The following is a 16247-nucleotide window of genomic DNA, read 5'->3' on the forward strand; positions in this document are numbered from 1 at the left end:
TAAATGCTGACTCACTGTTTTGTAAAACACCAGCAGCCAGTTCCAGTGCCTGTATATCATTCCACTTCAGCATTAATCATGAAAAGAGTTTACCAGGCTCCACATGAATCACAGCACACAGCCTTTGAGAAACACAACTCATCCCACACCAGGCTTGAACCACTCACTCAGCAACACCATGTTCAACATCTAACTGGAAAATGACTGACACTCGCACCTAGAGTATTACCTAGAGTTGCACCTAGAGTCAGTATTAAGCTCTATTAAAGATGATATTTGATGTACATCTCTATGCTTGGTTGGTGTATAAGTGTAAATATGAAAAAAGGGGTGAGAGAATTTACAAGTACAAGACCATTTAGATGATCCACTCATTCATGCAATGATAGGGATATGGAATCTCTCTCCCATAAGAAAATTTCTCTCCACTGAATATCAAATAACTGTCTTTAGTGTATACAATCCAATACTGATAGCTGTGTACACATGCAAAAAGAGAGAATGAGAGAAAGAGAATTTTTCAGCTACATACAGAATCACAGCCCACTCACTTCCCTCAAAACCACTGATCACATATCTGCCATGACTCACTAAAGCAGTGGGACAAACACAGAGCAGTGGAGATCAGAGGAGTGGAGATATGGGTGAATAAACAGAAAGGCAAAAGTCCTACACTGCTGGCAGGGGAATAATGCAGTTACTCTCTCTCTCTCTCTCTCTCTCTCATGTTCGTCCTCTGTGCCAGATGGCATGATAATTCCCTGGGTGTCTTGGCTCCACCCAACACACGTATGCAGGGCTAATAAAATATTTAGCACATTTAGCAAGATAAGATATTGAGTTTCACCAACATTTCAAATGAAGTATTTTAAAAAGTATAGAACCCAGAGTATTATCTTTGCTGGAGATGGTGACTGTTGCACCGAGTGGCTATGGTGTGTCCGGCTTGGACTGGTGATAAGGAAGAGGAGGACAAAATCAGTGGAGTTATCAAGAGGAGTACCTGTCATTCTGCTCAACATTCTAGATTAATTAACATACAACAAACCTAACAACGCTCTCATATGTGTCATTATGTTTCATTATATTACAGGACATTGGCTCCATCATAGACACCATATGTTCGCTGTGTTGTGTGTTCTGAGATGCTTTTCTGTTCACCATGGTTGTAAAAAGGGTTTTTTTTTTTTTTTTTTGAGTTACTGCGGCCTTACTGTCAGCTCGAACCAGGCTGGCCATTCTCCTCTGAGCTCGCTCATCAACAAGGTTTTGCTACCCACAGAACTGACGCTTACCGGATGTTTTTGCTTTTTGCACCATTCTGTGTAAAATGTTTAGTGAATTATGTGTGAAAATCCCAGGAGATCAGCAGTTTCTAAAATACTTAAACCAGCCCATCTGGCAGCAACAACCATGCCTTGGTCAAAGTCACTGAGGTCTCATATTTTCCTCATTCTGGTGTGATGGTGCTTCATGAATGGCTGATTATATAATTGCATGAATGAGCAGGTATATAGGTGTTCCTACTAAAATGGTGAGTGTATACTTTACTTAAATACTTTAGATTTTTATCCATCAATGTGCTGTGACAATTTTTGTTAAAGATTGTGGAATTTGGTGAAATCAACATTTTTGGAAATTCAAATTATTCAAACAAAACCTAACTACAATCATGAAAGCATGAAAATATACTGGTGTCACAAACAGCTTCACAGTTCACTTCACTTCACAGCAAAGCCACGGCAGCAAACTAAACTTCCTGTGTAGGGCATAACTGCAGCACACTCAGATGCAATCTTCTACTGTTGACCTAAATGTAGCAGAACTCAAGGCTAACCACCAGGTTACATCTAACATACACACACAGTCATCATTAGCAGTTTTACTACTACAGACAGCCAGCATACGAGCCCGATATTAAACAAGAAAAGGCTCTTTGTATTCATACTTGCACATTATACACATTCTCCCATTAACACAAGCACTCTATATCAGCACAATGAGCATGTGTCTCATCAACACTACAGGAAGAGGGCTGCTGTTGGCACCTGGGCTTGCAAGAATAAAGTGTGTGTGTGGGGGTGTGTGTGTGTGTGTGTGTGTGTGGGGATGTGTGTGTGTGTGTGGGTGTGGGGGTGTGTGTGTGTGTGCAAAAGTGGGAGAGAGAGAGATACAGAACAAGAGAAAGAAGTGTTTCATTGTTGTTTTTGTTTGTTTGTTGGTTTCTTTATACAACACTCCTACCTAAAATGACTCAATTTGTTAGAGTGCAATACTTTTTTTTTTTTTTTTTTGCAAACTTCAGTCATTAACCAGCACTCTGCATGTCATTACATCAACACTATCATATTACACTACAACAGGTTACAGGACTGGTGTAGCTAATTACTTAAAATGTCTTAAAGAAATAAAAGTAAGTAAGTGTAATGGAAATAAAAAAAAAATATGTATGGAGAAAGAGAGACTGAGATTATACAATTAGTGTATGGGTGTTTCTTTAGGTGAAAGAGAAAGAGAAGGGCATGTGTGTGTGAGAGAAAGAGAAATCAGTCACCTGTGCTGCCCAGAGTTTTATAAAAACGGTACTCCAGATGCAGCTGCGGCGCCCTCGACTTCACAGGTTCCTGTACCAAAGGATTAGAACCAGGAGAAACATTACTTGTTGGTGACCTCATAGTTTTACATGCAAGGTTAAAATACACTTTTATAACAGCAGCACTGCTATCCTTGCTACAGTACTACATAAACTAATTTAATTTAGAGGGACTTCATATTATATATATATATATATATATATATATATATGTATATATATATATATATATATATATATATATGTATATATATATATATACACACACACATACACATACAGCTGAAGTCTGTCCCCGAAAACTCTGGGCACAAGGCGGGGGACACCCTTAGACGGGGTGCCAACCCATCGCAGGGCACAGTCACACACATTCACACACTACAGACAATTTGGAAATGCCCATCAGCCTACAATGCATGTGTTTGGACTGGGGGAGGAAAATGGAGTACCCAGAGCAAACCCCTAAAGCACGTGCAAACTCCACACACAAAGGGCGGAGGCAGGATTCAAACCCTGATCCCTGGAGGTGCAAGGCAAATGTGCTAACCACATGTGAGTTGTATATATATATTAAAACCCTATATATATATGTATGGTCCGATTTAGAGCCCTGATAATTTAACAAATGCAACCTATTCTCAAGCCCTTGTATTCAGCTTTGTGAAATGGAGGAATCTCTTGATCACTTACCAGTTTTATTGCAACATACTCATTGGTGTAAAGGTTCTTACCTGGAACAAAATAGAAATATCTTATGAGTTTAGGCTGGCCCTAAACGCTTACTAGAACTGGCATAAAATGTTTTACTAATCTCAGTCTTTTACTAAACACAACAATCAACCATTAGAGTGGAGAAAGTAAATATCAAGATGAACTGAGCTGTATAACATTGTGAAGGAGCTTGACAGCAAAGGGTTACATTTTGAGCATAAGTGTTCTTGAAGTTCACCATCTCTCTTCACTCAGCTTGAGTGAAATAGCTCTGTATGTCTGTCTGTAGCTGGGGATTGGATAACCATGTGTTTACCATTTCAATCAATCGCATACATACCGTAATGTGACAGAAAAAAAACATCAAGGAAAGGGAACGGTTCAATAAACATGACATTCCGTTGTGTGCAAGTTTTTACTTGTTTATGCCTCACCTCCGATACCATTTTGCTCGCTCACGGCATGTTGCGGAGCCTTACAACAAATTCACCATGAATTTCATATCTGAGCTTTCCTTGTTTGATGATTTCTTTCTTACTCGTTATAATAATTTGCTGTATCCAGCCCACAGGCCATCTGTTGAACAGCCCTGTATTATGTCTTATTTTAACAAGACGATCTATTCTACAACAAGGATAAGAGTGGTACTGGGTACCTCATGCTCTGCATGTTTTTTGTTTTTCATGGTCATTAGCTAAGAAGTTTAATCAGATGTCACTGTGACAACACAAATCTATAAAGAGCATGGCTTCCTCCATGCTGGAATTGAAAAATACCAACCTATAATGCATACAAGATTTTTTAAACGCAATTTCAATTATGTGTTCATTGAAATAGAGCAATGAACATGTCCTGTGACTGGTGTATCATGGAAAAAAAAGAGACATTAAAAGAAGTGCGAAACGACTTCTACTTTCTTTAGAAAGGCATCTGACCCATTCCACTAATGCGATGCTATAAAACATTGTTAATAGTTCCAGCTCCAAAAGCCACATAAATTCAAGAACAAGCAGTTTGAACTACAAAGGGCAGGGAATTTGGAAAAATGTTCAGAAAAACAAAATCAGGCCTTTAATAAATGAATGATGAATCAATATATACATGCACAAACATATCCTGTACAATATCAAACCCAATATGATCCCCAAAAACACACCTGGATACTCTGACTGGGCCAGTGATTTTATTTACCATGTGTCAAATATGGACATTGTAACACCACAAATTATAGACCTACTGCCCGCTTAGTCATCAGGCTTTCTTAGCTAATGAGTTGTCTAGTTTTCTTCACACTATTTAAAACGTACCAAGCTTCAGCTCCCCAAAGTTTCCACATCCGATCTTCTTCCCCACACGGAAGTTTGGGCCGACCATCAGCACACCAGATGAGCCAGAGCCAGACGGGCGAGAGTGTGTGCTGCGGCTCTGAGCAGTCTTAGTGTTCCGCGCCGGCCGCTCGCTCTCCTTCTCCCGCGTGTGCTCCATGGCTCCGGGCACAGAGGGAGCAAGAGAGGCCCCTGAGAGAGCACCTCAGTCTGGCACTGTGGGCATGGGATAGCGGGATCAGGAACCACACGCCAGCCCCTCTCACTGCATGATAACTGACCTGGGCACAGAAAAATGCAAATAAAGTTAGTCATCTGAAAATCACTGTCATACTATAGATAATGAGCATCAGACTTTGGTCACTGGTATGAAGAAGTAGCATCAGAACTCAAGGCAACGCAGTTTCTGAGGTTAGTACATAAAGCAAAAAAAAAAAAAAGAGAAAAAACCTAAACAGAAATGGTTCATTTAATCTTAAGAGTGGTAATTCTTCCTGTGTGTTTTAGGCATTAATATATGATTCACATTCTGTTAGTGCTACAACTGAAAAGTATTTAAAGTTTGAAGCCTTTTCAAAAATTTTAAATTTTTCAATTATATAACTTTCAATACCTTCAATTATGCACAAGTATTTAAATAGGCCCACATTAATCAGACATCGTATTCTGCCTTTAAGCTACCTACAAGCTTAAGGAGTGTATTTGGGCACATTTTTATCACCTTAACCACGAATAACCTCAGACTCAAAAAAACAATATGCAAATGGTGTTAAAAAAAAATCCCTTCACAATAAAAGTGGCATCAAGAGCAACTTCATTAAGCATCTTGTTAACGAGAATCATGACCTCTACAAAGACTTGGTGGGTCTGACTTGGTGGGGAACTTCTGCAACGATGAGAGTGTTTTACTGAGAGTTTAACCTTTTTTTTCTTCAGGGATGTGGTGAACTGTTTTCCTGTGTAGTGACTCATGACAAGCTCATGAGATGGTATTCAGTTCTTTGTTATTGCCATCACATCTCCCTGTGCCTTTCCTTGACACTTGTGCAACACTATTTTTAGCTTCAAAACATGAATGAAACCAGGTTTGAATTATTTAGTTGCTTATTTGTTTTAAATTATGAAGAGCTATCATAATTATCATAATCATAATTATCATAAATATCATAATCCAGCTAAAGTTTGGATCTTCAATTTTCAGCCAAAGTGCTGTTTTGGTATCGAGAATCGTGAAGTTATCTACATTTTAATTTTGGTTATTAAAATGCACTGCTATGTACTTTGTAATTATTTTCTACCATAGTCAATAATTTATAGCGTGCACATGACCTTAAAAATTGTATGACACCTTGCAGAGGTGATATGATTTTACATATTAAACAGTTAGGAAGAACTTTTAGGGGCTGTTTAAGACTGGAATGATTAGTGAGTCACTGACATGATAAAAAAGAATTTTCACATTCAATGCATTGATCATTTATGAAAGACACAACACCCTTTTAGTCAGATTTCAGAGAACTGAGAATTCTGGGTTATTTCAGTAGAAGTATTGTCTTTTTTAAGGGTATGTTTTTTTCCTGCAAAACCCAAAAAAGCCCAAATTATAAACTCAGATAACCATTCTATACAATTGTGGTGAGGAGAAAAGCACCTCAGAATGCACAACACAGCAAACTTTGAGGTGGCTGGGCTACAACAGCAAAAGACCATGTTGGGTTCTGCTTAAGTCAGCCAAGAACAGAAAGCTGAGGCTGCTATGGGCACAGGTACACCAAAACTGGACAGGTGAAGACTGGAAAAAACATAGCCTGGTTTTGATGAATCTCAATTTCTGTTGAGGCAGACAGATGGTAGGCACAGAATTTGGCATGGATCCAACTTGCCTTGTGCCAACAGTCCAGGCTGGTGGAGGTGGTGTAATGGTGTGGGGAATGTTTTCTTGGCACACTTTGGGCCCGTTAATACCAATCAATCATCGCTTGAATGCCACAGCCTATTCGAGTATTATTGCTGACCATGTGCATCCCTTCATGGCCACAATTTACCCATCTTCTAATGGCTACTTCCAGTATGATATTGCACCATGTCACAAAGCAAAAGTCTTCTCAAACTAGTTTCATGAAGATGACAATGAGCTCAGTGTTCTTCAGTGGCCTTCCCAGTCACTCGATCTGAATCCAGTAGAACACCTTTGGGATTTGGTAGAACGGGAGATTCGCAGCATGAAAGTGCACCTGAAAAATCTGCAGGAATTTTGTGATGCAATCATGTCAACATGGACCAGAATCTCAAAGGAATGTTTCCAACATCCTGTGGAATCCAGGTCATGAAGAATTGACGCTTTGTGATACTGTGATACTGCCCAGTATTAGTGTAGTGTTCCTAATAAAGTGCTCAATGAGTGTATATTCAATAGCTAATGAAGGATTATAAAGGATTTAGCTGTCACTGGCTAATGTTAGTTTGTTAGCACCAAAAACAGTTGAATGCACCATCACTGCATTCTGTTGCCATGTAGAGTAACGTGATACCATCAAGTTGCATTGAACAACAATATGTTGGTTCTGGGGAGTGTGATCATGACGTCAGCAGGGGACACCTTCACTGCCAACAAGTCGAGTCCTTCTTGTTACTAATTTATATACCTGAAATACCATTAAAATATATATCAAACAGGAAGAAGGCTACTGAAGAAAACCTATTTCAGACCTTGCAGTGAACCTGACCTTGTTTGGATCAGTTCCAAAATCTTATCAGTTCATCTGCTGGATACAATGATAATTCCATTATTTATTAACAAGCTGATCCTCCATTTTTTTTTATAACCAACTAAAGGGACCACAGCTCCACCTTTTTGATTTCTATTACCTCACAAAACTGAGGTTCACAAGTTCACCTAGTTAAAGTTAGCATGATGCAAACATAACCATTATCATATTTCACGTCCACATTCTTTCACCTTCAGTGAACTGGCTTTTCCATCTGTTGAATTTTATTCATGTTCAGTCTGACAGCTACTTTAACAGAAAAAGCAGAAAAATGCATCTCCAGTATCACTGTAGAAAGGGGTTTAAAAAAAACTGCTCTTAAACACTCTTCTACAGTTAGTGAACATTAAAAACTGGCATATTGGACAGTTACTTAAATAATCATTTGCTGAAGCCTTACTCACTGAAAGAGGGATTTTATGGCATCAGATTTTTCCTATTTAAAATAACAAACAGTTCAGGGCTGCTCAATTCAAATTTAGCTGATCAAAGTCTTCATGGAAATATGTAATACAGTTGTGATAAATAGTGTTTAACTGTACAGTAAGGCAGACAGTGTTGAGGAGTTGGACTGGGAGCCACTGCAGTCAATAACCTGAACAAGAACAATTCAAGTATTCAAATATAAGTACTTTACTTATTAGTAATTTGCTTTCAAATGATGCAAGTAAAATACACTATATGGCCAAAGGTTTGTGGACCTATATGATATAGGTTATAGTAACCTCCACTCTTCTGGGAAGGCTCTCCACTAGATTTCGGAATGTGGCTGTTGGGATTTACCCATTTTGCCACAAGAGCATTAATGAGGTCAGGTGAGGAGGTCTGGGGTTCAGCTGGTGTTCCAGTTCATTCTAAAGGTGTTCAGTGTGGTTGAGATCAAGGCTCTGTGAAGGACACTCGAGTTCTTCCACTCCAACCCTAACACACCATGTCTTCATGGAGCTCGCTTTGTGCACAGGGTATTGTCATGCTGGAACAGGTTTTTGGGTCTCTTAGTTCCAGTGAAGAGAAATCTTGTTGCTACAGCATACAAAGACATTCTATACAATTGTGTGCTTCCAGCTTTGTGGCAACAGTTTGGGGAAGAACCACATATGGCTATGATGGTCAGGTATCCACATACTTTTAGCCATAAATGTATATACGCACACACACTCAGAAAGAAAGGTAGTGTTCCTTGTGGCTGTGGTAATACCATCAAGCAGGCATCTTTTGTACCTTTAGTATGTACTGTATCTTTCACCTGGGAATGGGAATATAGTCTACAATTAAAAATAATGTAAGATACATAATTGGATCTTAAGGACCACTGATGTACATTTTTTTACGTTTTAATAAATGGATCTTCCTGTGGACAAACTAAAGGTCCTCTTAATGGTACCACCCCAGCAACAAGGAAATGTACACTTTGGCACCTTTATTTCTGAGAGTGTACCCAATAATAATGAGACAAGAGAGCTGGTTTGAATTTCTGTGGCATCTATAAACAATGAACAGCATTTTCATTGTTTTTTTTTTTTTTTGGTGTCAAAATGAAATAAAATGTTTTCCCCACCCTCTTACGATAAAGAGTCTAGTAAAGTAATAAACGTTAATGGTTGATGAATAATGGTTGATGAATAAATATTATAAATTATGTCAGTGCTAAAGCTCTACTGTTGGCCGTGTTAAAACTTCCTCTATAATGTAGTGTCATATAACCTGCTTTATGGAAACATGCACTCGGACTGAGTTTCCACAACACACGACTTGAGATAGTATTAACGCAGGATGCCTCTTAGAGTGCATAAATCATATTCTCTGAAATACCTTAGCATGATTTTTAAGGATCAGGCTCTGACCAATCAATGGAGTTTGTCTCTGAGTGTGAACTTTAAAATGGCAGGAACTGGACAAATCAAAACATCAAGTTATTCCAGCAGTATCATAAGTCTAAACATAAGCATGGGTTATTTGTTTTATGGCAAATGCGGCAAATAAATTCTCCATGTGTTTTGTGTATCCCTGGAGTACAACTGTAATAATGAACACCACAACACTGACTTTATTTAAAGGCATTATGGTATAAAACTAGAGATTAATAGTTCATGTAACCTGGTATGTAGTATTCTAATCTATATTGCATTAGTGCATCTCTTCATAGTTTAGGCAGAATTCATGGTACAGTGCCTTGCGAAAGTATTCACCCCCTTGGTGTTCTTCCTGCTTTATTGCATTACAACCTGAAATTAAAATGGATTTTTATTTGGATTTTATGGAGTGGACCAAACAAAATAGTCAAAAAATTGTTGAAGCAGAATGGAACAAAAAACTTTTTTACTAAAAACTGAAAGGTTGAGTGTATGAAACCCCTACATAAGATCTGATCCAACCATTTCACTTCAGAAGTCACATAATTAGTTGATTTAGGTCCATGTGAGGTGCAATCAATGTGTCACATGATCTGTCACATGATGTCGGTATAAATACACTTGTTCTGAAAAGCCCCTGAGTCTGCAACACCACTAAGCAAGCAACATGAAGACCAAGGAGTTCTCCAAAGAGGTCAGAGACAAAGTTGTGGAGAAGTATAGATCAGGGTTGGGTTATGTAAAAAAAATCCCAAACTTTGAACATCCCATGAAGAACCATTAAATCTATTATAACAAAATGGAAATAATATGGCACCACTACAAACCTGACAAGAGAAGGCAAGAAAACTCACAGACCGAGCAAGAAGAGCATTAACCAAAGATTCAACAAAGACACCAAAGATAAGACTGAAGGAGCTGCAAAAATCCATAGCAGAGATGAGAGTATCTGAATACTTCTACACTCTCGAGATTTTTTTTTTTTGTCTTAATTTTTTTGTCTTAATTATTGCTTTATAAATTGCTTTATAATTATTGGTTTATTTTAATGAAAAATTATTTTATTGTTTCACAATAAAAAATATGGCATGTTGTGTAAATAAAATGGTACACACCGCCCCCAAAAATCCATTTTAATTCCAGGTTGTAATACAACTAAAAAACGGCAAGGCACTGTACATCACTCCTCCACACTCTTTTTAATCGAGGACAGTGAATCAGTAGAAGAGTGCACTGAACCAGGAAGTGGTAAATACGAACGAGAGAAAAACCAGAGGTACTGGTACGCACTTTTTCCTCAGACAAAGACAAATGCTATAGAAAAAGAGAAAAATGATGTATGTTTATGAGAATACAGCCAGCACTTCAAATCAGAGGACTAAAACAGAGATCTAAACGTATCTAAAGAAACTTCCATCTAATGTATATTCCACACAAAACATCTATTTTATTTACTTGGCTCGGTTGACGTTAGTTTTTAGGTCTAATGAGGTTTGAATATGATCTGCCCTTGACTTATCGTTCTGCTGAAAATCTTCGTCCGTGTACTAATAAGAAAATCTCATCTGAGGAGTTATTTCTGTTGCTGTAATGCTAATCTGAAAGCAACACTATAATCTATTTTTTTTTTTTGCATTACTCAGCCAAGCAACTGGTGAAATTCAAAAAAAAAAAAAAAAAATCAAATATCCTGCTGAGAAAATATTCACCCCGATAGTGGTTGTAGACTTTCCTGAACTTGCTGTGACATCAGGTGAAGTTTTCTCAGGATCCAAAGACATGCATTATTGTCTACATTTTTACATTTTGGCTGTAGTGTCACTAACATGTTGACCATGCATATTTCATACCTTTTAAATATTTAATCACGTGTCCAACGTGTGCACTACATTAAGCACTCTGTTAATAATTCAAAGCAGAAGATTTTTAAACCATACAGGTACAAACTCATTTCCTAGTATTCCCCATTTCAGTGACAGATAAGGGCCTGGGTAGCAAGCTAGTCTGTCATCACGTGTATTTGTGCCTTACCTGATAGAAAATTTGCTAAATTACACTATTTTATGGACAAATTACTAGCTTGGGAAACTGGGGCAACTCCTGGTTCTAACCACCTGCTGCACTACACACATTGTCCAGCGTATGAGCTATATGATAGATGATAGAATGATTTTTACAAGGCGTAGATGACAGAGCTTCTTTTCACAATCAGCTACGTGGAAATATTGAAAGTGAGCAAGAGCAGTCATAGATTGTAGCTCTCCTTCTACTTCACTCATTCACCACAGAGTTGAACATATGAACATATGAAGAGAAAACAAAAATGCTAGCCAGACTTGAACATCTTTTATGTGAGGACAGAACACCACGTCTCATAGCCGAAACTTTGACCAATGACTTGCTGGCTTTTTTTTTAAAGGGCACAAAAACATGAAATGCTACATTAGAAACTTTGTTAGAAGAAAATAATGAATTTGTTTGTTTCCCTTCATCATTATTAATGCATGTAATTAGCTCACGATATGCTATTACATTATGTTGCTGATCATTTTTAGCCTAGTCACTTAGGTTTACAAGCATCCAAAAGGTGAGACTTGGCCGCACACGGGAGCTTTTACGCGCCCGGTGTGTTAGTTAATGAATTTATGATTTTTAATCTGTTTAAAATTGTTACAACCCTTCAACAGGTTGAATCAGAGAACCAGTTTATTATTTATAACATTTTCAGTTTAGACAATACATACACATTTGAGTCATGAGATGAGACATGAGCTGTCACTAAGGTAGTGTGAGAAACAGAGCTGAAATGTTGAGACGTCCCACTGTCGATTGGACGAACCCAGACTGAGTGGAGATCCTGATGGGGCTGCAGCAAACCTGATTGATCAAACCTGGTAAATAAACCCTGTCATGAGGCGGTCATGTAGAGCACCACCACACAGCTCGCAGATCATACAAGACACAGACACTCAATCTGAGAGAGATCATGTATTATTCAAAGCTTTAAAAGGTTCAGTCAGGGCTCCAATCACGCTGGACTTCAGGTCATTTCAATGGTAAGCCATTTGAGAGAACGGATTCAGCAGGCGCTTGACTGCGTGGTTCACCTTACAGACAAAAGGTTTTCTTTGTTTACGTGTACGTCACTAGGTCTTCATTATTGTAGTAAAAGAACACTACAATCAGTACTGGGTTTGATGGTACAGTATCCTAAGAGGTGAGGTACCAGACAATCCAGGATCAAAACCGTTTGAACCCTACACTGTAACCTTCCTCAATAACAGACTGCGCAAATCCCTTAAGCACTAAAATTATACTGCCACTGCTGGTAATCACCACTGCACACGTCTAACACTTATTAGTCACAGCTCATGCTATTACTGCTTGCCTTTAATAAACTAAGGTCTCTGGATCCTGTGCACACGATGAAATATGCAAATTATATATGTACATGCTGCAAATTCAGCAGATATCCTAATCTTGAATTTTTATTTTTTAATTTAATTTCTCATTGTACTTTTTTCATTGCTGCTTGTTTCAATGAACGCATCATTGGAAGTAAAGCTGCACTGCACTATCCTGAGACACATAATACTTGCCCTTGTAATACCGCAGAATATCGCAAAATTGTGTACTGGGATTTGATTCCATATGTTGACTTCCTTTTCAAACAGGAAGTCAGGTAAACACCATGTCGAAAGGCTCGACTGATTTCCACAAAAAGTGTTAGATACGCTGCACGCCATGCCAAAACTGACAGACTCAAAGGCTCTGTTCAGATGTAAGATCTGAAGGTAGCAAGATCTCAAGACTTAAGGTATTAAGATCCATTAAGGTATCTTAAGGTATTACTATCGAGTACTGTTTTCATGTGTCTCGAAAGTGTTTTCAGGGCCCTCTTGTGATTGCATATCGTAAGCAGCAGGGTTGTCACATCAAAACCACAACCAAAAATACTAGTACAATACCAACTGAACACTCAACCGAAGTGCTTATGTTTAGCTGTCAGATCAGACAGCATTTCCTAATTAAATCAGTTAAATCAAATCAGACCGATCAATACAAGCTATCCACACACTGTCATCTGGCTGTGCATCATTATGTGCATCATTTGCTCAACTAGTCACTTTTCATGTGTTTTCTACAAGCACACAAATGAAAAGACAGGGTAATTAGTCTCTAAAGTTTGGGTTTATAGAACATGTCCAACATACAGGACTCTCAAACTCATGTCTGGAGATTTATCTACATGGTTTCTGAGAATTTGGGGCAGTCAATGGCTTTACAGCTGTACAGCAGAATATATACTACCAATCTCAAAGTACAGCATTAAGAGAATCATTGCAGGATGTGTTGTGATATTCAAAAGTAATGAAGCTGTATTAAAACCGTGCCATTCCCTTAAATAGTTATTTCACCAAGCTGTAGATTCATTACATGCATACACATTCACAGACATCCTACATTCCTACAGTAGCAAGCAGAGCTCAGGCTGAAGACAGTGACAAGCACGCTTACAAGAGGAGACTTAACATGACCAATATGCACATTTTATTACAGAGATTCAGAGTGTAATGATACCGCATAACATATCGCTCAATATGAGGTTCTCGCTTTGATACATCTGTGTATCAAACAATACATTCAACAGGCTGCATGATAAAGTAGCATATTCAGCATAAAATACTGCTTTTATTACAACCTCTTCTTTTTCTCGAATCAGGATTGTAGGGGTGTTTGGCTTTGCTAAGCATGCTTTTTTTTCACAAGCCGATATACTAGCATACTAGCATACTAATGTATTAGCTTGAGAAAAACAGCAATGGCTTTAGTCGGCAGCAAGCAGGAGCTCCTGTAGAAGATTATCCCGAATCTTTAAGGTCTGGTGTATGGAAGCATTTTGGCTTCATGGTAAGTTAGTACGCTGACAGCCAGTGAGGGGTGGACTGAAACGTAGTGCAGGATTCAAAAACACATCTAACGCTACAGAGAGTTGCGTGACCCTAAAAGCACAGCCAGCTTACAGCAGAAAGTGTAAAACCACTGCTTTAGTCACACCAGTGAAAGCTTAGCCATGTTTAAGTTACTGTACTTTTTATAATGTTGAATGTTTTAAGTCACACATTTAGGCAATGCTTAATTTTGCTGTATCGAAAATGTAACATATTGAGACACCATCGTGTCATGTCGTATTTCAATATTGTGTATTGTTACATCCTTAATAGAGATTTAATTCATTTTAATGCTCATAAATGCTCAAGCCACAGGAAATAAAAATCAACCTGTCACATGTATTAATAGCGTGGCTGGGCAGTTTAAATGTAGTAGTGTGAAAACCATGAAACTTGAACTACTACAAATGTAATGTGGCAGTGTGCGTCTCAGATCCCTTCTGAATGTGGTATGAGTGAACGGATCTCAAGACCCATTTGACCACATCTACACTGTTATTTAGTGCTGTCTGATTACCTGAGCCCAATGGCTGGTACCAGATAACAGCAGGTTTTTTGCCTTTCACCAGCAGTACGTTAGGCTCTGCTCGGGGGACAGGGAAAATACAATTAACATATGGTACTAAAGTAAAACCGTATCAAATTGTATTGAATACTAATTTCACATGACAGTATTTATGGGAAAGTGCAGTTTTTGTAATGAGGTTGTACTGGATCAGGATGTTGGAGGGGGAATGAACACAGGCACGCAAATCTAGACTCCACCCAAGTGGAATTAACTTCCAGGAAGCTGCATAACCAAAACTACACGAATGACCAATGTCTGATGCTAACTAGCTGCTACTGTAAAGCGACACACATAGTTTGTGTAACGGCATCTGATTAGACACAAACCGGATGAGTACAGGATGAAGAAACTGCACAAATAAACTAAACACAATTATGTGAGTTTTTAAAATGTATACTGGCTTATTTGTGTCCACAATGCCAAGAGATTCATAAAAAAAAAAACAACAAAAAGAAAACTCTAAAACATCAATCCAGTTTGGATTTCATAGGCACTTTAACTCATGGCTTTAGCAGTTTTGTTTTAATATAGTGCAGGACATTTCACAACAGCAAAGTGTAGCAACATAACGACAATATGCTATTTCTGTCAAATTCCTTTTAAATGAACAGTACTTGTCTATTCTAACTGGTTACAAATGCTTGGATGTTTAACATATAAGTATAAAAGGCAGGATAGTGTTTCTCAGAAGTATGTTATGTTAAGACCATGATGCTTCAGGAAAAACCGTGATGTAGTAGGTATGCTATTTGGTGTCACTTGGGCCAATATGAACTTCAATCATCTACCTCTTGTTTCAGTTCAAACCTACATGCAATGTAAGCTTAGACAAAATCATTTTTGGTCTGTGTGGTTATTGAATATTTGTGCTGAAATCCAGATGTGAACTGATAAATAAGAGGAGTGCACCTTTTCGGGACTCATACCTGCCTGAAACACTGGACATGTATCAGATCGGATCTGACGCATTTCATGCTGTGATAACGTGTTCTGTTTACCATCTCAAACATGTGAACACGACACACAAATCACCACCATCACACCTCTGAGGTTTCACATAACTCGCCAACAGAAGCTTGCAGAGAGTCAGCTCAGTTACTGAGAGGACGTCAGGACTGTTATCAGGTATTGGCTGAAAGTCAGAGATCAGGCATCGGTTTTAAAAATGGAAAAAGCTGGATCGATGCATTGCTAGTAAAACAAGAAAGAGTCTTTACAAGAGTTTTGATCTTTCTATATTCCATGGGCAACATAATAACCAGTTTTAAGGCTATCCAACAACATCATGGTCTTGGTATGTAAATTGTTTCAGTGAACAGATGATCTGAGCTACACCTGCAGTGCCATCAATCACACCAGATTATAAGCTTGTGTAGTGTGTAAAATAGGCTTTAAACCAAAACTACATAAAGATCATACCAATAGAGTGCAGACTAAGGAGACACATTTGACACAAGACTTGCTCAACACAACAAAA

General features: G+C 38.3%; 1 protein-coding gene across 4 annotated transcripts in view; it reads right to left on the reverse strand.

Annotated features, from left to right (window-relative positions):
• Positions 1–16247, reverse strand: part of LOC113529648 (casein kinase I) — a 30905-nt gene that overhangs the window by 13213 nt on the left and 1445 nt on the right. For all 4 annotated transcript variants that reach the window (XM_026918996.3, XM_026918997.3, XM_026918998.3 and 1 more), the window contains exons 2-4: positions 4612–4910; positions 3284–3324; positions 2555–2624 (exon numbers count right to left, since the gene is read on the reverse strand). In XM_026918996.3, the coding sequence (XP_026774797.1) occupies positions 2555–2624; positions 3284–3324; positions 4612–4789 (289 nt within the window). In that variant the 5' untranslated portion in view covers positions 4790–4910. The remainder of the gene's footprint in view (positions 1–2554; positions 2625–3283; positions 3325–4611; positions 4911–16247) is intronic.

The sequence above is a fragment of the Pangasianodon hypophthalmus genome, chromosome 9, assembly GCF_027358585.1.
Source record: "Pangasianodon hypophthalmus isolate fPanHyp1 chromosome 9, fPanHyp1.pri, whole genome shotgun sequence".
Lineage (NCBI taxonomy): Eukaryota > Metazoa > Chordata > Actinopteri > Siluriformes > Pangasiidae > Pangasianodon > Pangasianodon hypophthalmus.